The following is a 25,131-nucleotide window of genomic DNA, read 5'->3' as shown; positions in this document are numbered from 1 at the left end:
CAAAGAGCTAGTTGGTTCTAGCTTCATAGAAGCCATTTAACCAGATATATAGAGGAACTGTCACTTAACCGCCTATAACCAGGTTTGAGTGGTTCTCTTACACATCTGGTAGTAGAATCAACCATCTCCAGACCATTGCTTACTGGACCCAGCTACCTGTCCATCTCGTTTTAACAAATAGGTATGGAAAGTTTGGGGGAAGAATACAGGGATGTAAGGTTCAATACCTTAGCACATGAAAATCCACTCGCAACAGTGTGCTGCTTCATCGACTCAGATCTTAACTTCTCAATTTTCCACAATGATTCAACATCTCCTGCAAATGAGAAACTTGAAATGCTTTAAACAATATACCGGATGCCATCATAAAGGATAATATTCATTTGAAGCTAAGGATAGCATTATGACGATAGAAAAAATAATAATAATTTGGTCTCAAAACATAATATAAGAGAACAGAGAATTTGTAGAAACCTATTTTAGCAGCAAATTCCATCCATAGATCAAACGCAGTTTGCCGTAGCTTTACTCCAGCTTTGACAAACCTTTTTGAGTACTTAGACATCAGCTGCCAATTATCAGTATTGTAACAGATGCTGCAAATAGTCAACCAAAACAGATTCAAGATCATGTTAAGAACATTACAAAAATATAAAAGTGAAACCCTACAGAAAACAAAAACCTTAGCTAATGATTGTCTTGTTTCTTTGCAATCAAACCACTACAGAGACCACTTGTGAAATCTGTCCAGTATTTTAAGTTCTTTTTCACAATGAAACTTTGGAAGGTAAGAAGTAAACGCATTATCAAAGCAGTCACAGTTTATAACCTAGATACCTGAAAACAATATCTGCTGTACCAGGTTGCAAGGGTAAGTCATTCTTCTTTAAAAGACTCATTATTTCCATCATAAGTTTAGCATCACCGCGTTCTTTAGCATGTAGCTGCAGCCAATTTACAGCAAGATTTTATTGCATCTAAATGTCAAGTACAAGAGAAACCTAAATGGTCAACGTCCAATTTCATTAGTACCAGTAAATGGTGAGCAGATCCGATGGTAGGAGCCAATCCATACACATTATGTTTCCACAAGGCCTTCTTTCCTGCAATGTCAGATATATCAATTGATAAGATCCAGCAAGTGCAGAACTCTGAACACCCAGCAATCTACATGCAAGGGTTTCTCTAAACTGTAGATTTAGAATTTCACTCACAAAAAGAGACCAAATTTGAGCCCTAAAAATAAGATTCATACGGCATACCAAAGTCGAGGGCCCCCACACGAACACATGCCTTAGTAACCTCTCGGCAGAGATTGCAATTAAAATCAGAATGGATGCGAAGATTTGACAATCTCTGCAATAAAAAACAAAGCATACAACTGTCAACAGAAACAACTTAAACTTCACTTAGAGTATGCAAATTGAAAATGGTGAGCCAACCATAATGCTGAGAGATTAGGAACTAACAAATCTGCGTAAGTTCTGCAATATGTCAAATAGAAGCTTAATATCTTCATGCTTTTTGCAATTCTCAATCAATGACCATAACCAAGCATTGGGGGGCATTGATCGTTTTATATTCACAGATTGCAGCATTTTATCATACAGCTCCTTCACAACCTCTGCACCCAACCAAGAAAAGAAGATATTACTATAACAACTTAAACATCAATTTGAAACAATTTACACCAAAGCAAAGCTACAACCTGTGGAACCACCTTCGACGGTACTCGCTTCAGAAGAAAAGGGCGCTCTCAATGTCATCATTGTGCACATTGTGCGTTGTTCCATTGGCAGAAGATAACCGCGAGTAATGCCTATATAATTCAATATCCTCATGTAACAAAATTATTGATTTCAAGATATACACTTTGCTTGTTTGTTTGGTTCATGAAAAAAATACTCGCAGATTATAAATATAAAAAAATTTAACAAAACCTGAGAACATAAAAACAAAAGACTCTAACTTTGTCACTAGAAACATAAGACTCAATAATCATTATCTTTTACCCTTTTATTCCTTTCATTTCCTCAGGTTTCTCAACAACCAAACAACATATAAACTATAGAAACTGCATCAACACAGAAAAAAAAAAAAAAAAAAAAAAACATCTCAAAAGTAATACTTTACTCCTTTGAGTTCAGCTTTGGCTTGCCAGATATTTCTCGGCAACCAAACAGAATATTAGTTACAAAAAAATTTCAACTAAATACAGAAAAGAGAAAGGTTCGCAATGAGAATTAGATGAGCGAATGCTGAGCCTACCAGAGAACAAGGAGTTTCGCGAAGAGACGGTGCTGAGATTCCGCCATTGGAAAGAAGTGAGGGGAGCTTCGACAACTCGGACATCTGGAGAGAGAAATTGATCGGATTTGATAAAAATGGGAGATTTGAGAGCTCTAGAGAGCCTGCGAGTATTGGAGACCACTTGCATGGCTTTGAAGGACCGAGTCCAGTCTGATTTTGGGGCTCCGAGTGAACTCGGCGAGTTTTGGAGAGAGAGAAAGAGCTAAAGCCCAGGTACTGAAACGATCAGGGTTTAGAGGGAAGACCGGAAGAGAGAGGAGCATGTATTTGTGTAACGGCGGTCCATAGTTGTTACTGTGGACCTTTTTTTTTTTTTTTTTTTCAAGACCGTTACTGTTGTGGAACTTCACTTCTAAGTTTTTGCTACTTGCTATATACACCCATGAATTTTGATCATCACACCCAACTATAACTTGAAATTACGAAATTTCAAAGTTTACTCTCTATATATGGTGATAAAAAAGAAATAAAATTTAAAAGGGTTTAAAGGCAAATACATTTTCTTAGTTGTATTTTTCAAGGGCTTCCAAAATTATTGGGCGACTACTTGAAGTTGGTGCAAATTAGTGGAATTACTTTTCAAAAGTATATTTTTGTTATAAATCCATGGAATGTGGATGATTGTAAGCCTATAATTTAGTGTGTTAATTTTCTACGGTTGTAACCCTATAAATAGGTATTATTAAAGATGAAGACAACAAGTTCATAGAAGAAATTCTCTGTATTTCTCTTCCTTTTATTGATCTCTACAATTCTCCTTAGTTTTATAACACGTTATCAACACAATGCTGCTCTTGATATTATTTCTTTATCTGAATTTTCTTTTATATTTAAACTAGAGTCATCATATAGTATAGAGTTCTCTTTGTACTCACCATCGAACTTCACTATGCTCGTTTTTAAAAATAAAAATAAAAATTTCTTAATCTTAGGCATGAATCCCATGTTCGATATTTTTCTTTTGGTTGCATGCTTGCTTTATATTTTCATTTCTCATCTTATTAAGCTCTGGTGCTTTAATCATTCTGAGATGATATGCCTTATTTCTTTGTTAATATTTATGGCATTTTGTAGGTTACACGACTTTCATTGTTATTTCATATATTCATACAATTCTAACCTTATCATGGTTTAGTTTATTTATTTATTTCTTTAAGCATGATTTTAATTAATTATTATATCTTATGATGAATTTGTATTATACAAGAGATCAGGGCCTGAAGTTCCTCGATCATCATCATACAACTAGATCAGGACCTAAAGTTCCTTGATAAAATTAGAATCTAAAGTTCTTTGATTTTAAATAATTGAGGGCCTAAAGTTCCTCAATTCCAATTGTAAACATCTTAAATCAGAAGTTTTGGTAGATGTATTAATGTTTACTCCATAAACAATTAGAAGTGGAACAAACGAGACAAGGCAAAAGGCCTCCCAAAATATGACTTATAATTGGGGAAGCTTGTCATAGTTGTGGTGCATATGGGCAATGGGCACGCGTCTACCGCACGCCAAAATATTTGGTAGATCTTTACAAAGCCTCAATCAAGAGCAAAGAAAAAACGGTTGAGGTACACTAGTTTGAAGCTAATCCTATGGACAAGTACCCACTGAATATAACCAACCTTGATGTTTCAAACTTCTTCACTGATGCTAATGGAAAATCACAAGATTCCATGATTAGTGGTGGGGTCCTCCCAACTAATTTGATGTCTTATTTTCTTTTCAATTTTTTTTAGCTTAATTTGGATATTTTATTTTGATCTTATTTGATGTCTTTTTTTTCAATTATATTTTTTAATGTATTTCTCATTATGTTGGATTGTAAGTTAATGGTAATATTTTTGTATTACCTCCAATATTGACAGCCAGAGGCATTTATTGGAGAAACTTCCTACTTTCTTTTGTGAGTTGTATTACACAACCATTAAAGTAGTTGAAGCCCATATCATTTTATATAATTACAGTATTAGTTTGGTTGAGGCATGTTTCCAACCAACAACAATCCACCATAAATCTCGTTTATGGCATTCAAATACATTTATGTGCCTATTGCACAAAAATAATGTACGCGTTGAATTATCAATCCAAATTGAAATCTAAGTTGGTTTTGGTTGTGCTCGCACTTTACTGTATGTTTTAAGGATTGTTCCTTTCATGAGATAATTTTCCCGCCATCAGGGGGAGATATGACAGTTCCTGAAGAACGTTGTGAAATAGTGTTGAATCAGTCCACTTTTGTCTCATCAAGATAATACATATATAAGTTATATATATGCTAACATGCATTGATATTCTCGTATCACAATCCATTAACATTATAATAAGTGACTATCCATTAATCTGTTGCATACCTGAAGCATGACAAATCTATAGGTTCTAAAGATTTAACTCCCTAAAAGTGGAGATTATTTGAAAAATTCAAGTCCTATAAAAAATAACGCTCTATAGGAGGTTATGATCCACATATTCTAAATAATTCATCATAAAAGAGATATTTGTCCCATAAGTGACAACATAAGCCCTTAAAGAGGCATTAGTACCCCAAAGCAATGAGATACTTATAAATTATGCATGTGCATACACATGAGAATTGTGGATCACGAATTGATGATACATTTTGTTTATTAGTAGCTACTACAATCATTAAGGTCTATGATTATATTAAATCTCGTTTTATGAATGTCAACAAGTTAAATGATTGGCCAAAATGGAAATAGCCAATTCCATTTATTACTAAATATGAAGTGTTTAATATTGAACATATAGCTCAAACACATAATTTCAAATGTTAAGTATGAGGTTACATATTGGTATTTGTGAAGTGAAATAAGATCACTAATATGACATAGGTTTCCTGGTAGAGACATGGTTTTAGTCTCTCATCCTATCGTAGATGCATTTATATTTGGCTTAGTTATGTACATGCCCCCTGTGCTTTCAAAGTTGTCTCAGATTACCACATGTTCTTTAAAACGTCTTAATATACCACCTACACTTTCAAAAACTGTTTCGCGTTACCTATTTTGTCAGTATTAAGAGACGTTCCGTTACGTGATGTGGTCCCCACTTCTTTTCAGTCGCTTAACAATGGAGAGTAAGAGTTATTCAATTTCAGAAAAGGGGGTAACCTGACAAACTTTCGAAGAAAAACCACGAGTGGCCCTTCAAAACAAAAACAACCTTTTTCTCAAGAATCAAGCTTCTAAGGAAATTATAATCGGGTAAAATCTCTTTCTCCAAGCTTCTTGAAAAAATCTGTGGACAGAAAGCTAAAGTTTTCGCAAGGTCCTCATTTGAAACTCTGAGAGAGATGAAAAACTGAAGCTTTGGCAAAAGGGTTTGCTCAGGATCGGCTAAAAGAACTTCTGGGTGTAACATGACAAACTTTGAGAGCTGGGCTTCAGGGAGTCCATGGTTTCTCACAAGGGCCAAGATAGAGTCTGCTCTTTTTGGGTTTGGAACTCGACCTTCTTGGATGTTGAAATTGTAGCTTTTGGAGACAACCTACATGAGTTTATGAGGTAAGTGACTGTGAAATTGTGTTGGTTTGCCGAGATTTCTGAGGTGAAGTGTCGGCAGAGTAACTGATTTTGAAGAGAAAAATTTGAGGGTGTTCGATCTCCAACAACAAACCTTTTAGTTTTGAAGCAAAGGTAGAAGAAAGTATTGAATAACCCAATCTAAGGCTCTTCAACTTGAAGAGCAATTCCATGTTGAGAAATCGTTGATAATCAATTTCTATTGGAAAATCAAAAAACCCTAGTTGAAACCTAAGGCCTGAGGTAAGTTCATTTTGGAATGTTACTCTTGTTGCAAAGAGCTCCAAAGTAGAAGTAGAAGAAGCTAAGAATGAACTGAGGGCGCGAAGACAAAAAACAGAGCAACTGATTTCTGGCTAATCTTGGCTTTCATTTTGATACAGATACCCAATTTTCTCTTAAGTTAACCCAGCTTGATATTTACACCCAACTCCTTCAGATTCAAAGACCTAAAGTTCTTATTTACACCCAGTGTTCAAAGTCTTTAATACTTGGTTAAAGTGGCTTTCGTTTTGATACCTAGAGTTCTTATAAACCCTAACCTTCTTCTCCAGATTCTCCCAAAATCCGAACCCCACCTCAGATTTTCATAAACCTAGCCTTCTTTTCCCAATTTTCCCTCACCCAAATACCCCATTTTCTAAAACTGAATAACCCTTACTATCCATTGTTAAGCGATTGAAAAGAAGTGGGGGCCACACCACGTAACTGAACGTCTCTTAATACTTACAGAATAGGTAACGTAAGACAGTTTTTAAAAGTGTAGGTGGTACATTGAGACGTTTCAAAGAAAATGTGGTAATCTGAGACAACTTTGAAAGCAAAGGGAGCATGTACATAAATAAGCCTTTATATTTCTATAAGTACAATTGTTATTTTAACACGAAACTTATAGCATGTGTTAAATGCATATTTATTAAGACTGTATGGAACATGGAAATCTTCAAAGCTCATGAAATATTTGAGATATATCGATGAAGCGACCCCTTGAAGGATATAAAGTACCACAATATTCTTGATTAAGAGTTAACATTAAAAGTCCAAGTATTTTAAATTCAAACTTGATATTGTTGTAACATATTCTAACTATTAGATTAGTTGTTGATGCTCCTAAAGAGTTCAATCATTTATGAAGACAATGTTGCTTGTATTGCTCAAATCAAAGAAGGGTTCACAAAGAGTTTCATAGTTTTAGAAAAATCCAAGAGATTGGAGTTAGACAAATTTGTTCACAAGATAATTTGGTGAACCTTTTTACCAAAGCTTTTTCGAAACCTATATTCCAAAAGTTAATGAAAATCATGAGTAGATATCAACCAGGGGGAGCATCCCAATTTTACTACATACATGACATATGCACGTTGTACTCTTTTTCACTTCAACTAGGTTTTTGTCCCATTGGATTTTTTCTGGCAAGGTCTTAATGAGGCAACATAAGCATATCCAACACCATATCAATGATCGAGAAGAAAGTTGCACTCTTTTTTCCTTCTCTTCGGTTTTGTCCCATTGGGTTTTCCAAGTAAGATTTTTAATGAGGCAACAATGTGATTGTATGGTGGACATCCAAAGGGGAGTGTTATAAATAAATCCATGGAAAGTAGATGACCACCATTATATCAATTATCTCCACCTTTTGTTGTTGTGTAACATATGTTATTAGTATAGTAATTAGTAGCCTTTAATCTATATTTAGTGGGTCAATTTCTTATGGTTGTAAGCCTATAAATAGAAGACAACAAGTTCATAGAACAAATTCTCTAAATTTCTCTTCCTCTTATTAATCTCTACAATTCCCCTTAGTTTTATAACAATTTTAGTTTATTTCTTTACTTTCATTTTTACCTATATCAGCATGGGATATATTAGTAATTATACTACTCTCACGTGTATACATAGTTGGAGATTTGCATTTTGCAAGTAAAATTGAGAAGAATATATCTTAGTGCACTTTAAGCAAACAATAACATATCTAAAGTTTAGGTCACTTGACCGAGACAATGAGCTCCCATTGCACCTAATTTCAAATCCCCTCTTCATATAGATTAGATTAATTTTAACTAGTACAACAATGAAACATCTACTTTATAATCAAGACATAGATATTAGATACTTTGCTTGTGTCCTTAAACATAATAGCACATGAGAATTTCCATTTTCATTAATACACATATTTTGCAGAGACTTTATGCCTTCGTTAATGAATTATTTGTTAAAGTTATTCATGATGATGGATGATGTGGGGTTTTCGATCTCAGAGATGGGGCTTCAAGCCCCCATCACATATGGGGATCCAAATCCCCATCATGATCGCCTTGAAGTTAGTTGTGGCAGAGAGTCTTTTTCTCATAATTTCTTGCACTGTGCAATGCAATTTGAAGGAGAAAATGACTCATATCAGCCTGACACTTGCAAGCCAACATCCTAAACGGGTTGCATTTCCTCCATCCCCCCATTGGCCTCTCTCTAGTGTTGCACAACATGCACTGAAACAAATTATCAAATAAAAATCATCTGATCAATGGTTCAAAGTATATATAATGACAGATGATCCTTATTATCATCTGGCATATCTTTCATTGGTCCATAATACCATTCCCTTGAATTGCAGTATATATAATGTTTATATAAACCCAAGACTGATCACCTGGGTTCCACATAAATTGGCGGAAGAACAATAGCCTGGAAAAAGTTCGATGGACGCATACAACATTACAATCATTTGAATCATAATGCAATGGTACAGAACCAATTGAGAGGATAAAAACCGAATCCCCATTTACGTTGTTCATTAACGGTGCAAGCTTTTCACTGCGCCTACCAGACTGGATATATTCCTGGGATGGGAACCAATGTCTGAATGTCTGGTCATTGAGGAAGAACTGGGGGGGCAATTGTGCGGGTATTGTATGATTTGCAGTGGTTGCATTTCTGCCCAATAATGTGGAAGTAAACTTCGGTAGTGTCATTGCAATCATTGCACAGGATCCATACCTGCAAATTATCATTGCTTCTTAGACTTGTACATATAAAGAGTTCAGGATTAGTGGGGCATAGCATTTTACACCAAAGAGAAAGGGCATGTCCTGGTATTAGAGCTAGACCAGCCTTGTTTTATAGGTAGGCCTGAACAAGGATGAAAAGTAAGTACCTTCTTGTACCGGTAATCCTCAGGCATCGCTGTTGCTTCTATCTGGCAGTTTGAAAATGTCAACAAATTAGTATGAAATCTTCATGGCTACCATGTAACTGGTATCATTCGACCAAGACAAGAAAAATGACTGAAATCTTTGTAAAAGTATACCTCCTCATCTATTCTCCTCCAGGTTCTGGACATGTCAATCACTGACTTGGAGCATATTGGACAACAGTATCTGAAGAATTTAACCAATTTGAGTTAGCAAGCAAAATAATCGTCTTTTGACTTGTAAACTAATGAAATTAAAGTGATTCCACTTACTTGTCACGCTTCATCATTTCATTGTAACATTCACAGTGCATTGTGTGACCACATTTCATTACAGTAGTGTCTTTCAGCGAGTCGAAAAGGAACTGCAGAACACAACATGATAGTTTAACCTGTGACAAAAGTTTCCTACTAGTATAACTGCAAAGGAAATTTCAAGACAAACCTCATAACAAATGGGGCAGTGGTGCCGCATGGAGTTCTCCACACACAAGTGATTATCGCGTAGGCCAACTGAATAGCAAGACCCTGAAAATATATAAAGCATATTTATAAGAAAAACTCTAACAAAATACTATTGTTAGAAAGTAACTTCTTCAAAATTAAAAAAAAAAAACTTTTCCCCACCCATCCCCAAAGTCAGAGGAAGAAGTCCCACAGACAAGAAAGGTTAACTGGAAAGATTTTTCAGAAAACCAATATGAATAAGCTGATTTGTAAGCACAAAGAACTCAAACGTCATAGAGAATGAAATTTCCCATAGCAAATAAAGATCCAATGTGGTAAAGGAATTTTTAATATTTTGACAAACTAAACCAAATGCAAACCCATAATTAGAAGTTCAAGGAAGACAGAAAAGTACATGCATTGCACAATTTTAGCAACAGCTACGACCCAAAGCAAGGCAATCCAGATTCCATAAATCAATGACGTAAAACCTCTCTAGCACCCATTTTATGCTTAATATACTGCAAATGAGAGGACAATTACAAGCAAATGCCAGGTCGAACTACAGGGTGTAGAGAATGCAGGGCTAAAATTTTCATTCATCCCACAATTTAATGAATGATTGGTAGCACAAAACCCAACTGGTTTTTTCAAAACTAAAATTAGCACTAGAAAATGAATGCTATTGTCCAAAAGACAGATCTGAGTAAATCAAAATGTGAAACAAAATAGTATAGATTTCTTGATTTCAAAGAATAACTAATTGCTTGCAAGAAGTTCATTAAGAAGGCAAGTTTCCAATTTCAGCAACAATATTTCCATAATGGTTGCAAGTACATACCACACTTCTTGCAGTGATAGAAATTCTCACGACCGCCAATTCTGTTCTTCATATAACAGTTTAGATTAAGAAACTCCTCAATATCATGAATTTTTATGACAAAAATCAGCCATATATAAAACAGGAAAAAAAATACTGAAATTGTACTAACCTGCAGATCCCACAATCATTACAATGAAATTGCCCTTTATCAGTCTGCATGGTATAAATGAAAAGGCATACTTCAAAAAAGGAGGAACCACCAATACCATATAAGATCACACACCAACTACCAAATCTGAATCTAGTTCATTTCTAGAGAAAGACTGATAAATCAACAAAATCAAAGGAAACAAACTTTTCACTAAATATTTCTTCTTTAAATTTCTGGGTACGGTAATTCAATTTGAGAGGGTAGTAAGCTTACATCATCATCGTAGAATTTGCAAATTTCACAGAAATATTCCCCCATACTGACGCCGCAGTTTGTACAGACTCGTGCAACCTAAAACCAACACAGGTATCGAAGAAAATCAGAACCAAGACCGCGTTTTTCTTTGCTCTTTTGTTTAATTTGGATTCAAACCAACATAGGAAGACACATACCGGCTGCTCTGTGTCACAAACTGAACAAACAACCTGAAACAGCACCACAATAAACACAATGAGAAAACTCAGAGAAGCAAAACAGAAATAAAAAACAGAGAGTACGGATATATTTCACGTACTTGTTTAACATCGTAGCGGACGAGCTCATGCCGATCAAAAGGGTTGCTCAACATGCTCTGAACAAATCAAATGTACCCAGATGAGAAACAGGTGCATAGCCCAACCACCAATTTTATGAATTTATGAATTGAAATGCTGTTTTAGCTAATGTAACAAATACCGTGGCTTCGTTGTGACAATGACGACATGGATAGATCTCGTTGCAGCACGGAGCTCGAATCTGGCATCTTCTTCTATAATGCTTGCATCTGCACAAAGAAAAAGCAAAACCCAGAAGAGAAATGAAACAATCAGTCACAAAAACGCGAACAAGAGCAAAAATTTGAAGGAAATGAAAATGGAAAGCAAAAAGAAGAAGAAGGCAGATGCGTACCCGTAACCCATTTTTCCAAAATCGAGACGTTCATTCCCTGAGCCTCCCATGGGAGCTGGAGAGGAGATTTGCAGAGAAGGCTAAAAGAACGAAAGGAAGTTTCCCGATTTGGGAAGGATGGGTTGGTTGTTGGCTTGGCTCTGTTTGTCTCGATCCCTCAATTAGACAGAGACAGCCATCGCGTAAATGGGTCACTTTTACATTACTCCCCTCATTAAAATAGTACATTTTTCTCATTATTTAAAGGCTCGGAAGCTGTAAAATATTAGAGTTTGCAAAAAGATATAATATTTTTATTGTTTTTCTCATTTGCCATGGTTGCGCAAACCCACATGGGCAGAGTCAGATAAAGAAAGAGAGAGAAAGAGAGAGAGGATAAGGTGGGTAGGCAGAGGCTGGTGACTTTCATGGCGAAAAGGACAGGCGCCGTGATCTCAGCGAATCAAATTTCAAGAGAATGAGAGCAGGCTTACCAAAACAAGCAATCTTTTGGGCATTTTAACAAACACTTGCAAGGCCTAATTATATCAACCCTTTTTCCTTTTTCACGGAGAAGGGGAAATGAACCGGTGAAACCAAATCCAAGCAGCTTTCTTTTCTTTTCTCTCTCTTTTCTTTCATTCCTGTCTGGTTTAGGTAACGAATTTGAAGGGGAAATTATTTTCTATATTATTTTCCAAAAGATAAAAAATATAATATTTTTTTTCTATATTCGGTAATATCGAGAAAGAAATCAGAAGATATTATTTTATTTCATTTTTCAAGTTTGTTTTGAGTAGAAGTGAAAAATAAAGTTTGTATAATTTTTCAATTATATCCATATTAAATCAAATAAAAAATAAATTTAATAATATATTGTAATTCTAAATTATTAATATGACAAAATGATCATGAAAAATGTGCATTTAATGTTGGCTCATTTTCCCAAACTTTCCCACGATGAAGGAAAACAAAATCCAAGTTGGGAGGAGGACTTCAATTTCCTCCTTACTTTTCCATGTGTCATGCAATCATTTCTCATACCTTACCAAACATGAAAAAACAATTAATTTCTCATTTCCAAATCTCATTTTTCATGAATCAAACCGGGTCAAAGTTTTTAACTGGAGGAAATGTTGACAACTGATCGATGAATTTTACATATTGACCCAAAATTGAAGGACGACTGAAATTTGATAACAGAAAAGCAGTTAAGAACCCTGACTTAGTCACTGGCTTCAATTTGGACGCATCAAATGACTTCATCTTTATCCAGTTTTCCCATACTTGTTTGTCTCTCACGCTACCTTCTGAATTTCTAGCTCCAATTCTTATTTCTTATCCAATTCATAAGATTCTAGTAGGATCTTGTGGGACCAAACTATCACTCTAGCACCTCCCATCTACAACATTATTAGAACAATAATTCAAATATGGTAAGACTAGTTCAAAGAGTTGATGATACGCAAAGAAAATGTAATATTATATCAACAGATAATAATTACTTATGCGTGTGTAAAATAACTGGTAATAATGCAACTTAAGATCATCTTCAGTTATGGGCTATATCCAAATATAACCCTAAATTAATCCAAAACTCATCTTCAGTCATGGGCTAAATAAAATTTTGGCCAAATTTGGAGGGCTATATTTGGCTCTTTAGCCTTCCAACTAGGCCAAATATAGCCCAGTTTTGGCCTAGGCTAAATTTATAGTGAGCTCTATCCATATGCTTAAACTAATCATTAAAGCACTCCCCAGTCCCCTTTCTAAAAATAATAAAATATGAAAGATCTTAAAATATAGCCCTGTATGATTGGAGATGAAAAAATTTAGCGATGCATTATTCTATAAAAAAATTAATATTTTAGAGAGCTAAATTTTTAGTCCTAAATTACATTTAGCCCTATAACTAGATATGGCCTAACAACCTAAGTTGTGAACTGCTTTAATTCATTATTATATATTTCAATAAAAAAAAAACTAGAATAAACATTAAGCCATTGTCATGAATTTATTAAATCTGCATCAATTGCGATTTGTATGTTCATTGTTCTTGGGAAAAACTGAGGTGGAGTTGACACGACTTCACATGCATCTTGAGGTTTATGGGAAGTTGGAACTGTTTCTGTTTTGTACACTATTGCAGCTATATTTAATTTTCTTTATTCACATTCTAGGGGTCTGTGCAAATGGATGTTATTGGACCCTCAGAATCTGAGATGCATATATACATTTCAGAGATTTCATATATCTCTCTCTCTCTCTCTCTCTCTCTCTCAACTATGTGGGAGAGGAGAGGGAGGGGGAGAGGGGTGATGGGCTCAGGTCTCACTTCAAATATATTCATATTTACTTACTATATGGTCAAACTATGTGATGGGAGCAAATAATCGCACGGCAATGATAAGGCACCACGTACATGGACCAAATTGTCCTTGTTAGGGGCAAGAGAAGTCTCACGCATTAATTGCAGGCAATTGGAATTATTGCCAAATAGCTCGCAGAGGTCGCTTCCTCTGCCGGGGAAATGAGGAGCCCACACGACATAGAAAGGCCCTACAAGGCCTTGCGCTAGACAAATGCCCGTGATTGAGCTAGCTCAACATGGGCCCAAAAGCCTATCTAGCCTTGGGTTAGGACAGATATGGCCTAAAGGGATAAGCCCAACATGACTTGTCTTCATATTGCACGCCCGTAAAAGATTAGCCCAAATCTTGGAGATTTCCCTCATGTTCACCTACTTTGGGTAAATATCTCACACGTTCCAAGTCAAACATCTAATTGACTTGATGTGCACATCAGCAAGTATTTCATACCCCTGATTTATGTCAAATATGTAGCCTCCCACGACAATAAATCAGCCACCAAAGAGCTAAATATAAATCCATATTCGCCTCTTGAAGAAGGTAATGTTCTTTGAACTAAGAAATCCTACTTTTCTCTTTATATAGTCGAACTGATTTAGGCATTGAAAGCTCTTTGACTTACGCCACACTGATGTGTTTCAAGGACTTACAATCATATCTCTTTTCTTGGTTTCAGGTTGCCAAAGTCCTTTCCGGTGGCATACAAATTCATTCCCCACAAAGATATTGTAGAGTCCAGTTTTTTCTTCCAAAAATAGATTTCTAAACTTTGTCTCATTGAGTATTGAGTTGGTATTGCCTTATGCAAAAGTTGGGTTCTAAATATTTCCCTAAAAATTAATTTAAGATTTAATTCACGAGTGTATAGTTTTTCAAATGTGTTTTATTTCAAAACGTGAACAATCGAACAGTTGAATGAATGAATGAATGAACATCGCCAGCAAAAATGTTTCCTAATTACTAAGGCCTTTTACCTATCTAAAAATACACCAAGGCTTAGGCAAGGCATATTGATGTTGAGATAATGAGCTGCCAATAAACCTATCTCCACCTTGAAAACACAACGAAGAAAACGGTTCTATATATAAGCATTATGTGCATGACAACCAAATTACACCCATGCAAACCACAGCTCCAACACAAACAAATAACCAAATCAAAACACAACAGTTTTCATTGCCTCCATCTCTAATCTCTCTCTCACATATTAAAGGGAGCTAAACACATTAATCTCTCAGCCTCTGTTTCCTCTCTCTCTCTCTCTCTCTCTTCTCTGAGACCTCACAACACAAACACACGATTGAAAAATGGGTTGTGGGGAATCAAAACTGGCGGTTGCCACCAGCAACACCATCCTCCGCCGCAAGAAATCCAATGTTGGGGGCTCTTCCAAGAAGAGCAAAGACATCGAAACCGTCCTGGAAAACGTGGACAACGGCAGCTCAACGGTGCAACAACCAGCAGATTGTAAGAGCAGCGAACAAGTACTCGACAAGGATCGTGAGAATATTAATGTAAATAACAATGTTGGTGGCGGCGAGCCAGTGGCGACTGAGGAGAAAGCGAAGGACATCATTGTAAATAACGAAGATGGAGATTATGAAGACGATGGTGATAAAGAATCCTTGGACAAAAGTAACAAAGAAGAGCACGGTGAGGCTGCGGAGAGGCTGATCACCCACGGCTCCCCGAACCGTTTCTTTTCGTCTAGGAAATTAGATGAGGAAGGAATTGATGGGATTATTTCGGAGGGCCGGTCTGGAACGTCTGACTATTACACTCCCCGCCATGGAGCCGGCAGCAAGGGTAGCTTGTACTTCAAGGTAGACGATGATATTCTAGAAGACAACAAAGAATTGGGTTTGGAAGCAGAAGAAACGAAAGCCCCAGAGACACAACAAAATGGTTTGTGACCTCAATCATGTTAATTTAATGCATATAGTTTATTTATAAAACTATACATATCACATTGCATGTATATAAGAGCAACGTGTAGATTCATAATCTGGCAACATAAGTATATCTCTGACAAGTCGTTAGTCAAACGTATTATTTGCTAACATAATTTGGTTATGTATGTGTATAGAAGAGCCCGTAAAACCGGAGGAGAATTTGGTGAAGGAAGCAGAAGTGGCAGTCACAACAGCCATTGCTGAACCCAAAGTGGTAGAACCCAAAGTTTCTATCCTTGATGAAGAAGAGAAGAATAATCTGAGTCTGAAAACAGAGTGAAGGAACATGTGGGTGATTCGCTAGCCAAGGATTTGAAGACAAGCTTGGGTGTGAAAGGAAAATTAAATCTGAAAAGCTTTTTCTCCTACATTTACCTTCTTTTGTAATTGATCATCACCTAGTTTTGATTGGTTTTGCTCCTGTGCTGAACTCTTGCTATGCATCTAAACATGTAACTTGGACATAGAATATCTAGTCCTACTGTGTGTTATGTACTTGGCAATGATGATGACATTACAAATTTGTGAAATTAAGTTGTTATATGCCAGACTTAATCGATCGATTTCAACCACTTAATATTCGTGTAAGAATATTGTGAAATATATGTAGATCAAGATCGTGGGAAAAATAAATCTAAACAAGTGGCTGCCGTAGAATGTAATTGCATTTACGTATTCCATAGTTGGAAGGTTTATTATTAATTAGTAGAATAAACAAGGGTTGCCTAAACCTTATGCAGATAATTGAGAAGACTTTTAGAAAAGAAAAGGGGGTTTAATTAAGTGACAGGCTATAACTAAAGTAAGAAGAAATATAACCTTTTTATTAAGAAATTGGATGCATGGGACTAGAGCACCAAATAAAGTCTGCATTAAGAAATTGCCAGGTTGATCACATTCAAGTTCTGCTTGGTTACGAGTTATTTTACTCAGAAAAAAAAGAAGGCAAAGTAGACCCTCGATCTTGTCGGATGCAATTTGGATTTAAGCTATACATGTTAGAAAACTAGCATTTTCTGCATAGAGAACGGCCATTATATATACACAAGTAACACAAATGTCAGCATTCATATCCAAAAGAATGAAGATGAACATATTAATATATACACGTGTCATTCGCAGCCTTGGCCCCATCCCACCGATATTTGTCAGCTATGGCTTCTCGAAAACAAAAGGCCTAGGACGAAACAGCTTTTTAGGGACATAAACCTACAACTGACCTCTCTCAGATTTCTTCCAAGAGAATCATTGGCTGGCATTCTACAGAGGTTTTGCCCCAGCTTCTGACATTGCATTCAAGTTTAGAACAGGAGTTGCAAGATCTCTGGACAGTACAAAATTTCCTCCAAGATCTGTTCTGCTGTATTCCACTACCCCAGGACCCATCACAATTCTACACCGTCTCCATGTCTTCGCCATTAATTCAACACCAAAATAAACTAGATGGTCTGAAATGCTGTTCCCACTCACCGACCTGCACAAATTTCCCGAGAACTTGTATCATCTTTTCTGATAAGATTGTCCTTTTCAATTCAGTATTATATTGTTCTTCTACCAATAGAAGACAGGGTGGAAGAAAAGAAACCAAGGAGAAAACTTTTGATGACATCACAACACAAAAGAGAGATTACCTGCTGCAGGTTGGGTCCTCGCCAGAATCATCACAGATCTTCTCAACCTCATAAACAAGACTTTCAATTCCAACGTTATAAAGCCACACCTAGTGTAAGAATAGGGCTCTCAATGGTCAGAAGAGAAAGAAACTTCCAAAGTATGGTCATAAACATACATGTTTATGATTCCAAAATTGCCTCAAAGGTGCAGATAAAGATGGATTTGGTTACAAAAGCAGTGTGCAAGTGTATATCTAAGACTCTTATTCATCTGGCATTATTCTCATTACTCAAACTATTCACAAATAATGGGCCACCAAGAATATGCTAGAATAAAGTACTTGATCCGTTTATTCTCTAATTGATATTAAAGGATTCAAATTGAACACATAAGTAATCCACCTCTGTGGGTTAGAAAAAATACCTCTCTTGGGAAGTGGTGGTATGTCTTCTGAGGAAAATAAGTATAGTATGGAGGCAAATGAGGAACCATATCATGTTCATTTGTAACTCGTATAGTATTTGGCACAAGTTCGCTAAAGTAGGATGCAAAAGCTGCATTACCAATACGAGGTTGTCCAAATGTCATAACTTGAACATTTCTCTCTTTCTGATTGACCTGGATTACAAAAAAGAAAAAAGAAACATTTCAATGTTACAGGTTTGAAGAACAAGCTTCCAGAATAACATTCACAGAAATAACATGAGTGCAGCAGGGCCAAGAAAAACTCCAGCAAGCAGTGAATGCAATTAGACAAATTCAAAAGACCCTTGTAGAATAAGTTCACACTCTTTTACACTGACACACTAACATATCTTGATCAGTTGAAGTGAAAGGGGATAAGATTAATTGAAGCTCCATTGGTAATAGCTACGTTGACATAACATATGAGTCAAGCTCTGACATGATACGATACCTAATACTACTTAGTTGCTTGCTACTACAGCTATTGCATACAAGTTACAACAATCCTCTCACAGGACTTCAAATTACCTGCCTAAGGCTAAAACATTATAACTCGCTAACAGAAGTAAAGGTAACTGCTCATTGTGGGTCTTTGGACCAAGCGAACCATTATATGTAACTATATTCAAAACCATGCATGCATTTATTGTTTAAGCAATCATGACGACCACAAACTACTGTTTTGAAGAAAAAAGACAACCAGTACATTACCCCGACTCAGAATTTATCCGAGAAAAATAACAAAAAATGATCCTCATTCAGTAGTTACCCAGAACCTAGAGATAGCATACATTGAAATAAAAAAATTACAAAAAAATTTGATGGAAGGCACTAGGAAAAGAAAAATTCAAACAAATATTGCTATAGATGAAACATGCAAAATAGAGACTCGCTTAATTATGAATCTATGATTACCCTTAGATCAAGAGCACAAAATGAAGCCATTGCCCCACCCATTGAATGACCTGTAACTATGATGTCGATATCTCCATAGAACTCCTTAGCTCTTGCAATAGCATTTAAAATTCCAGGGCGTATGGTTGTGTTGTGGTAAGCGTTAAAAAACCCATGGTGCACCTGAAGCAATAGAAAAAGAATTGAGACTTGAAACTTTATATTCCAGCAAGCAACAGAGTAGAGAAACTTTACTGTAATAAATACCATTGCATCAGGCATGCCAGGGTAATCTAAATCAAGCTGTTTCCAAAATAAATCTTCAACCCAATTCTGTATGCTGTACACATAAAGTCAACCATTAGTCGACTAACAACTCTGATAAAAGAACAAATCAGATTGCCTATGGTGATGCATATATTTTGAGGTAATGCAAGGAATCTAGATGTTAATTTCTCAATAAGTGCTGTATTAACATCCTTATTATTAAATTTTCTTGTCACCTATGTTTTCTTATGTCACAGACAATATAGTTGGACTGCACAACTGACCAGCACAATTCATGAGCAAACCCCTTCTATTGGTCACTGGGTAATTTGGGCTCACATAAATAATTCAGCAAAAATTTTAATCTCGAATGATATAAGCACTCTAGCACTCTACCTGTGTTCCTGAGTCCCTCTAAATGCAATTATGATGGCATTGGGATCTTGTGCCACTCCAACAAAAGCCTGGAGAAAGTAATGAGTAATGACAATGTAAGACAGAGGCAGATAAGAAAACAATTTTAACACATAAAACCAGGCTGAACTATGAAATTGCACCTGTAAGCAATGCTGGATGTCAACAACCAGCTCAATCATTTCAAAATCCTGTTCACATTAAAGGAGGAATAAGGTCAGCGGTTTTTAGGCATAAATTTTTTGAATTGATGCCATAAATCTGAGTACCTTAATCAAACCGTCACATCTTGAGCATGTCCAAGTAAACAGCTCTGTCAAATCTGATAAATACACCTACAAGTGCAGAAGTTTGATTTCAATTGTTACAAAACTTATAGGCAATGCTACTACTAATAGTTAAAATATTGACATCTAATTCAGCAAATCTCCATAGTTTTGTTTCCTATTTAATTAGACAGATTTAAATACTCCCCAAAATAAACCTTTCCCTATGTCACAATTACAGCATACTCGGAATCACAAAATATATCGTACAATTTGCAAGGGAAATTGTGAGGCTACATATTTCCGTAACATAAATGTTTACCAACCAAATCCTCGTAAATGGTCACACAAGCCAATATCTCATGAAACTTACCGTGGAAGCGTACCGCACTAATATAGTGGCAAGCGTATGATTATAGACAGGGCCATGATCCTTGTGCTTAATTTTCAGTTCTGCATTTAGAAGAAGGAATAATTCCTTGTTAAAAATTTGTTCCATAAGCTCAACAACAGCAAAGTCTATCTGGGATCTACCCTAAACCATATTCAACCCATTTCATCGGTAAGAATCATAACACAACTAATTCATATTTGTATAATTCTCAACGTATGCGCTTCCCTCTCTTCTCCTAAGTGAATGCTACTACCTCTCGAGACCAGGGCAGACTAAAACCACACCAACTTTTTAAGTACATTGTAACAATGTAGAACCAACAATACCACCCATACTGTTAAGCTCGCCCACTGTGTCTCCTCAACTAATTTTTCTCCAACCAACCAAAATTCCTCAAACCCAATTACAATTTCTACGTTCACAACTAGAAATTAGTCTAACCCAAGACCACCATCAAGTTAAACATTTCTAATAAAATTTTGATGCATAAGTTCAAATTTTACCTCTTCCAGCAGAAAAAACAAACATCCATGTAAATACTACAAATACCAACCATCTCCTTTTCTCCATGCTCTGGTAAAATGCTTGCATCAAAGGAAACAATTTAGGGCACAATTCAGCAATAATTAGATGCAGAAAGACAATTAGACAAACGGGCCAGGACAACTCACTCACCCCGCGGCTTCGGAGCTCCGACGGCTGTCGAACTGTGCCGGTTACGGTGAGCGACCAGCCGTAGATGACCGAAACGCACCGTTTTGGAGACGCTCGCGGTGGTTGGCAACGTGTTAAGACTGTTGAGGGAGACCCAAGAAAAGGACTCGAGGAAAAATAAAAAAATAATTGAATCAGGTAGGAGGAGTTGGGCAAACCACGGAAAGAGAGAAGAAGGGAAACAAAGTTTGTTTTATTTATGTCCAGTAACGAAATTACCCTTTCTGTCAGTGTTGTGTTTACCGCTGATCTAATCTTTTTGGAGGGCACTTATGGGAATGTACCGTGATTGAGACGTGGCGGACTCGCAAGCGCTGCTGATGTGTGTTTTTATTCCTGATTGGGTTTGGGATTGGGATTGGGATTGGGTTTGGATCATACGAATTTTGCCTCCATAATTTTGCCTCTACTTTATGAAAAAAAATTTCCTTTCAAAAATATTTAATACTTTTTCTGTCGTGTTATTATTTTACAGACGCAAGTAAAATATTATGCATTGATAATAAAAATTGTTGTTTTGCTCCAATGTTAGTCCATATGTATATCCAAAAAAATTAGTATAATTAATACCGTCACTAAAGCATATACTGTTATTTTGTTGACCAAAAAAAAAAAGAATATACTTTAATTGTTAACAAAAAAAGCATATACTGTTATGGTTGACCCAACAGAGCATATACTGTTGGGCTCGTTTGGTATACTGTATTAGACTCTGGATAGGAGTAAATAGTCTATGTCAAGTGTTTGGTGTCAACTTGTATTATTTAATTACCCGACTATTTTATACGGGTTGGGCTTTTAATACTCTCCTTACCTGACTAACTAATACAACCCACACACCCCGGTTTAGATAGTACACGCTTAATTATACGGCTAGGGAAAAAGAACACCCGTTCTACGAAAAAAATCAGACGCTCTTTTCATCTTCTTCTCCCTAGGCTTGTTCTCTACTATCTTCTCCACATGTTATTTTCTTCACTCTTCTCCAGGTATCCATATCTCACTCTCTCTCTTTTTCATACTCTCTTCAGTATGCTTTATATATTTCAAATTTTTAGTGGAAATTAGATTATGAAATTTTTTTTTTGGCATTTTTTTTAATCGAATGTTTTCTTTGTATGTGATATAGTGATTCGACGTTGTGGGAATATTTAGATTGTTGGTATTAAACAGAGTATTGCCAGTTTTCGTCCAAAAACAAACAACTGTGCTAGTGTTGGTAGTTTAGTTGAATACATACATACCTGACGACTAGAAGAGCAAAATTACAAAATTAAAATTGTATGAACCTGAATTCTAGGAACCATTTTTTTTCTTTGTCAATTGCTATTAGAAAAGCAAAGATGGACTTGTTTATTAATGACCAAATTAAGGCACTACGGCTAATTTTGGAGAAAGCAAGTGATGAAAAAACATTCCTGACATTGGATGGTGCTATGAGAAAAACATTTGTTCTTCTCTTACGTAAGGCGTGGGAGTTGTGATTCACTCTTTGATGTAGTTTGGTTTATGAACAACTTTCTCTTTTGCTCTTATCACCTTAATATGTGATCACTTTTAATTATACATTATTTGGTACTGTTTTTATTAACGTATGCGAGTATGTTGGAATTTTTATGAGACACTACAATTATGATAATGGGTTATATGAAAAAAAATCTTGGCAAAAACAATTGAAAAACAAATCTTGTCATATGAATCTTACCCAAAAAAAAATTGTGTCATTTGAATCTCAATTTCCATTAAAATTATCAAAGATTTTTTTTTTTTATTTATTTATAAATAGTCTGATATGATGTTATCTGAACCATCACCAAACACAGTATAATTTAGTCAGATTATTTATCCGGAACAGCATCAAACGCCTTATAATATTATGGATAAATAGTCAGTACTCTCCGGAACAGATTAATACTATCCGAAGGAAATTAATCAGTACAGTCCGACGTACCAAACGAGTCATGTGACTACAGAGCCTTGAATTAGAGACTTTCGTTAATTATTATCATAAATACATTTAACATGAATTATTCAATGTTGGAAAATTTAAAAACCTTGCAAGGAGTTGGTCATTCACCCACATGTGAAGCCCAATGATTAGTTGCGGAGTCATCATGGGGTTAATGGGGTCAAACGACTTCATGGCAATCATGAAAGAAGCCTGATGTCCGTGTCTGCTAGTGGTGCGACTCCATGGAGTTGCCCACCAATTGCTCGACGAAAGTCCAGAAAAGGAGAAGGAGCTGCGCAGCACAGCTTGTCTATATATTTTTTTCAAAAGAGCCTAAGCCAAAACACTGAAGCATCCCCCAAAATCCACCCACTCGATAGTTACCCACCCCTTCCAAACCCCAATTTTCTTATTCTTTCCTAAACTCTATAACCCCAATCTTCCCCATCTCCTCTAGCACACCAACTTTGCCAATCTCTTACATTATGCTTAAGTTAGGGAGTAAGTATACCAGAGGTTCATTTTACCCACTTAGGATGAATTAAACAAAAATCAATAAATACTAATACTTAAGATCAAATTGTATAGAATGCACAAACTAATAAAACCAACACAAGCAAAGAAAGATGAAAATTATGATTTCAAGCATTTATTTATATAAGTAGAAATATTTAGCACCATAACTATCAATGTGATGTTCTGATCAACACAACACTTAACAGCTTAGGCAGTAAAATAAACAATTGCAATTCTATTCTTTTCCATTAAAAGGTCAGCCTATATAAACTCTCTCAAATTAGATAACCTCACTACAATTATGAATAAGAAACTACATAATGTCGTGGACTATTGTAGCTTGTATTGTTATTGTTATTATATATTTTTTTTTGCCATGAATTATGAATGGAAGTATTATCTTTCTATTTTTTAGTGTTATTTTTTTTCCAAAAAAAAAAATTTGAACTTTTACATAGGTAGGCCTCATCATTTGGCATGCGGGCTCATGGGCCGATGGGCACCCGCTCGGCCCATCGAAAAAAAGCCTGGCTCGGCCCGTTATGGGCTTTGAGATGGCCCGGCCTGCCTTGGGCCGGCCTAGGCTTTGGCTTGGATGTCTGAAGCCCGGCCCGTTAGGCCCGCATACATATATAATTATGTATAAATAAGAGTTTAAGTTTATGATTATATCACTTAAATCACATATATAATTTGTTTCATTTCATTTAGTTTTCTTTACTTATTCCTAGTTTATAATTGGATGATTAGCACATTAATTTGTGTCAATTATTAATTCAATAATTATATATATATATAAGATGAACAACATATCACATCACCAAATATAATCATATCACGAAACATAATCATACCACCAAATATAATCATACTTTTCTTGAACACATCACTAAATATTTGCATATTTATTCATACAATCCTTTAAAAATATATTTTTTTGATACTTGTTATTTTTTAAAATTATTTCTTAAAACGTATTACGATCTAATTATGTAATAACCTCAAAAATAATACTTGCTTTATTGGGTGTTTTATGAATTTGGTTTGATGTGAAAATATTGGAATTAAGTGAGTTTAATCTCAAATTTGGACTAAAATGCCCTTATGATTAGTTTATGATTTTTTTTTGAATGAAGTAGGGTCCGTTTGGGCCCAGCCAGATGAGCTTTCTCAAGCCTGACTCAAGGGTCGGGCTTGGGCTTTGAATTTTTTAAAAAAATCCGGCCCGCCCCGATATTTTCTCTCTCCTCTTTAAAGCCCGGCCCGGCCCTGCCCAAGCCCATTAATTTTGGGTCGGGCTTGACGAGCCCTAGCATAAAGTTACAATCCTAGATCAGCCACTGCCAATGACCAAACATAATTTGCATCACCAGTTAAATAGTTCACGTGTTAGAATTGAAATTTCGCTACACATGAACGGGCGTGTGAAGATGTGAAAGTTTTTACCCCAAACAATTAATCCTTTTTCACAACAATTAGCATTTGGGATTGTGAGAAAGTGAGAGTTACAATGGAAGCAAAGTAGAGACTAGTGTGTTTGAGTTTCCTCCCTTCCCCTTTCTAACTTGGTAACAACAAGAAATATAATTTTATCTTTTTTACTCTAACATTAATTACCTTCCATTAAGTGGGAGACTGAGAAGTTGGTTGCAGAGAAGACATGAATGAAGCCATATGTGTTTTATATTTTCTGTTATATATAATAGACACACACATAAGTAGGCCTAAGCGCAGATCGGTTCAGAACAATAGAGGGCTCTTCTGTTAACCAAACCAAAGACTTCAGTAGACCAATTTCTCTTCTGTTAACCAACCATTAGGACCTTTAACCATTCAAATCGATTAACCTAACATACAAATCAGATTGGTTCGGAAGGCCGATAGTACCGTAATAAAAATATACAAATAAAAATACAATTTATAATCATTTC

General features: G+C 35.8%; 4 protein-coding genes across 6 annotated transcripts in view; 1 reads left to right on the top strand and 3 right to left on the bottom strand.

Moving 5' to 3' along the window:
• LOC18789580 overlaps positions 1 to 2,489 on the bottom strand; it is a 3,879-nt gene extending 1,390 nt beyond the window's left edge. Inside the window, exons 1-8 of the mRNA XM_020555395.1 lie at positions 2,269 to 2,489; positions 1,709 to 1,819; positions 1,470 to 1,624; positions 1,263 to 1,356; positions 1,033 to 1,103; positions 838 to 944; positions 475 to 596; positions 228 to 316 (exon numbers count right to left, since the gene is read on the bottom strand). Coding sequence (XP_020410984.1) covers positions 228 to 316; positions 475 to 596; positions 838 to 944; positions 1,033 to 1,103; positions 1,263 to 1,356; positions 1,470 to 1,624; positions 1,709 to 1,819; positions 2,269 to 2,437 — 918 coding nt within the window. The 5' untranslated portion in view covers positions 2,438 to 2,489. The remainder of the gene's footprint in view (positions 1 to 227; positions 317 to 474; positions 597 to 837; positions 945 to 1,032; positions 1,104 to 1,262; positions 1,357 to 1,469; positions 1,625 to 1,708; positions 1,820 to 2,268) is intronic.
• LOC18788738 (E3 ubiquitin-protein ligase MIEL1) lies at positions 8,349 to 11,622 on the bottom strand. The gene is made up of 12 exons (XM_007223068.2): positions 11,406 to 11,622; positions 11,193 to 11,280; positions 11,032 to 11,088; positions 10,910 to 10,942; positions 10,731 to 10,808; positions 10,476 to 10,519; positions 10,325 to 10,365; positions 9,482 to 9,564; positions 9,310 to 9,401; positions 9,154 to 9,223; positions 9,001 to 9,042; positions 8,349 to 8,843 (listed from the first exon to the last, which is right to left on the bottom strand). Exons 1-12 carry the CDS (start codon positions 11,453 to 11,455, stop codon positions 8,718 to 8,720), a joined length of 804 nt encoding a protein of 267 aa, XP_007223130.1. The 5' UTR covers positions 11,456 to 11,622; the 3' UTR covers positions 8,349 to 8,717.
• LOC109946730 lies at positions 14,828 to 16,248 on the top strand. Its single transcript, XM_020555394.1, has 2 exons — positions 14,828 to 15,658; positions 15,840 to 16,248. The coding sequence occupies exons 1-2, from the start codon at positions 15,061 to 15,063 to the stop codon at positions 15,983 to 15,985; spliced, it is 744 nt and encodes a 247-aa protein (XP_020410983.1). The 5' UTR covers positions 14,828 to 15,060; the 3' UTR covers positions 15,986 to 16,248.
• Positions 16,670 to 20,897, bottom strand: LOC18793219 (lipase). Of its 3 annotated transcripts, none has more exons than XM_020555391.1 (11): positions 20,695 to 20,880; positions 20,523 to 20,592; positions 19,999 to 20,078; positions 19,629 to 19,694; positions 19,503 to 19,550; positions 19,342 to 19,409; positions 18,946 to 19,018; positions 18,700 to 18,861; positions 17,743 to 17,937; positions 17,337 to 17,425; positions 16,670 to 17,179 (listed from the first exon to the last, which is right to left on the bottom strand). In XM_020555391.1, exons 2-11 carry the CDS (start codon positions 20,587 to 20,589, stop codon positions 16,966 to 16,968), a joined length of 1,062 nt encoding a protein of 353 aa, XP_020410980.1. In that variant the 5' UTR covers positions 20,590 to 20,592; positions 20,695 to 20,880; the 3' UTR covers positions 16,670 to 16,965. The 3 variants fall into 3 exon arrangements, with proteins under 3 accessions (XP_020410980.1, XP_020410982.1, XP_020410981.1); XM_020555393.1 differs by having other exon boundaries at positions 16,747 to 17,179; positions 20,691 to 20,897; XM_020555392.1 differs by having other exon boundaries at positions 16,747 to 17,179; positions 20,523 to 20,603; positions 20,695 to 20,897.

This window comes from Prunus persica, chromosome G1, assembly GCF_000346465.2.
Source record: "Prunus persica cultivar Lovell chromosome G1, Prunus_persica_NCBIv2, whole genome shotgun sequence".
NCBI classification, from domain to species: Eukaryota; Viridiplantae; Streptophyta; class Magnoliopsida; order Rosales; family Rosaceae; genus Prunus; species Prunus persica.
The sequence above is the reverse complement of the archived record's forward strand: the minus strand, read 5'-3'. Positions and strand labels throughout refer to the sequence as shown.

Coding starts and splice junctions, on each gene's coding strand:
- LOC18788738 (XM_007223068.2), bottom strand. CDS start 11,455: ATGGGAGGCTCAGGGAATGAACGTCTCGATTTTGGAAAAATGGGTTAC. Junction 10,943..11,031: donor TCCGCTACGATGTTAAACAA/GTACGTGAAATA, acceptor GTGCTGTTTCAG/GTTGTTTGTTCAGTTTGTGA. Junction 9,402..9,481: donor ACTGCCCCATTTGTTATGAG/GTTTGTCTTGAA, acceptor TGTGTTCTGCAG/TTCCTTTTCGACTCGCTGAA.
- LOC109946730 (XM_020555394.1), top strand. CDS start 15,061: ATGGGTTGTGGGGAATCAAAACTGGCGGTTGCCACCAGCAACACCATC. Junction 15,659..15,839: donor CCCAGAGACACAACAAAATG/GTTTGTGACCTC, acceptor GTATGTGTATAG/AAGAGCCCGTAAAACCGGAG.
- LOC18793219 (XM_020555393.1), bottom strand. CDS start 20,589: ATGGAGAAAAGGAGATGGTTGGTATTTGTAGTATTTACATGGATGTTT. Junction 19,551..19,628: donor GATGTGACGGTTTGATTAAG/GTACTCAGATTT, acceptor TAATGTGAACAG/GATTTTGAAATGATTGAGCT. Junction 17,180..17,336: donor GAGGACCCAACCTGCAGCAG/GTAATCTCTCTT, acceptor AAATTTGTGCAG/GTCGGTGAGTGGGAACAGCA.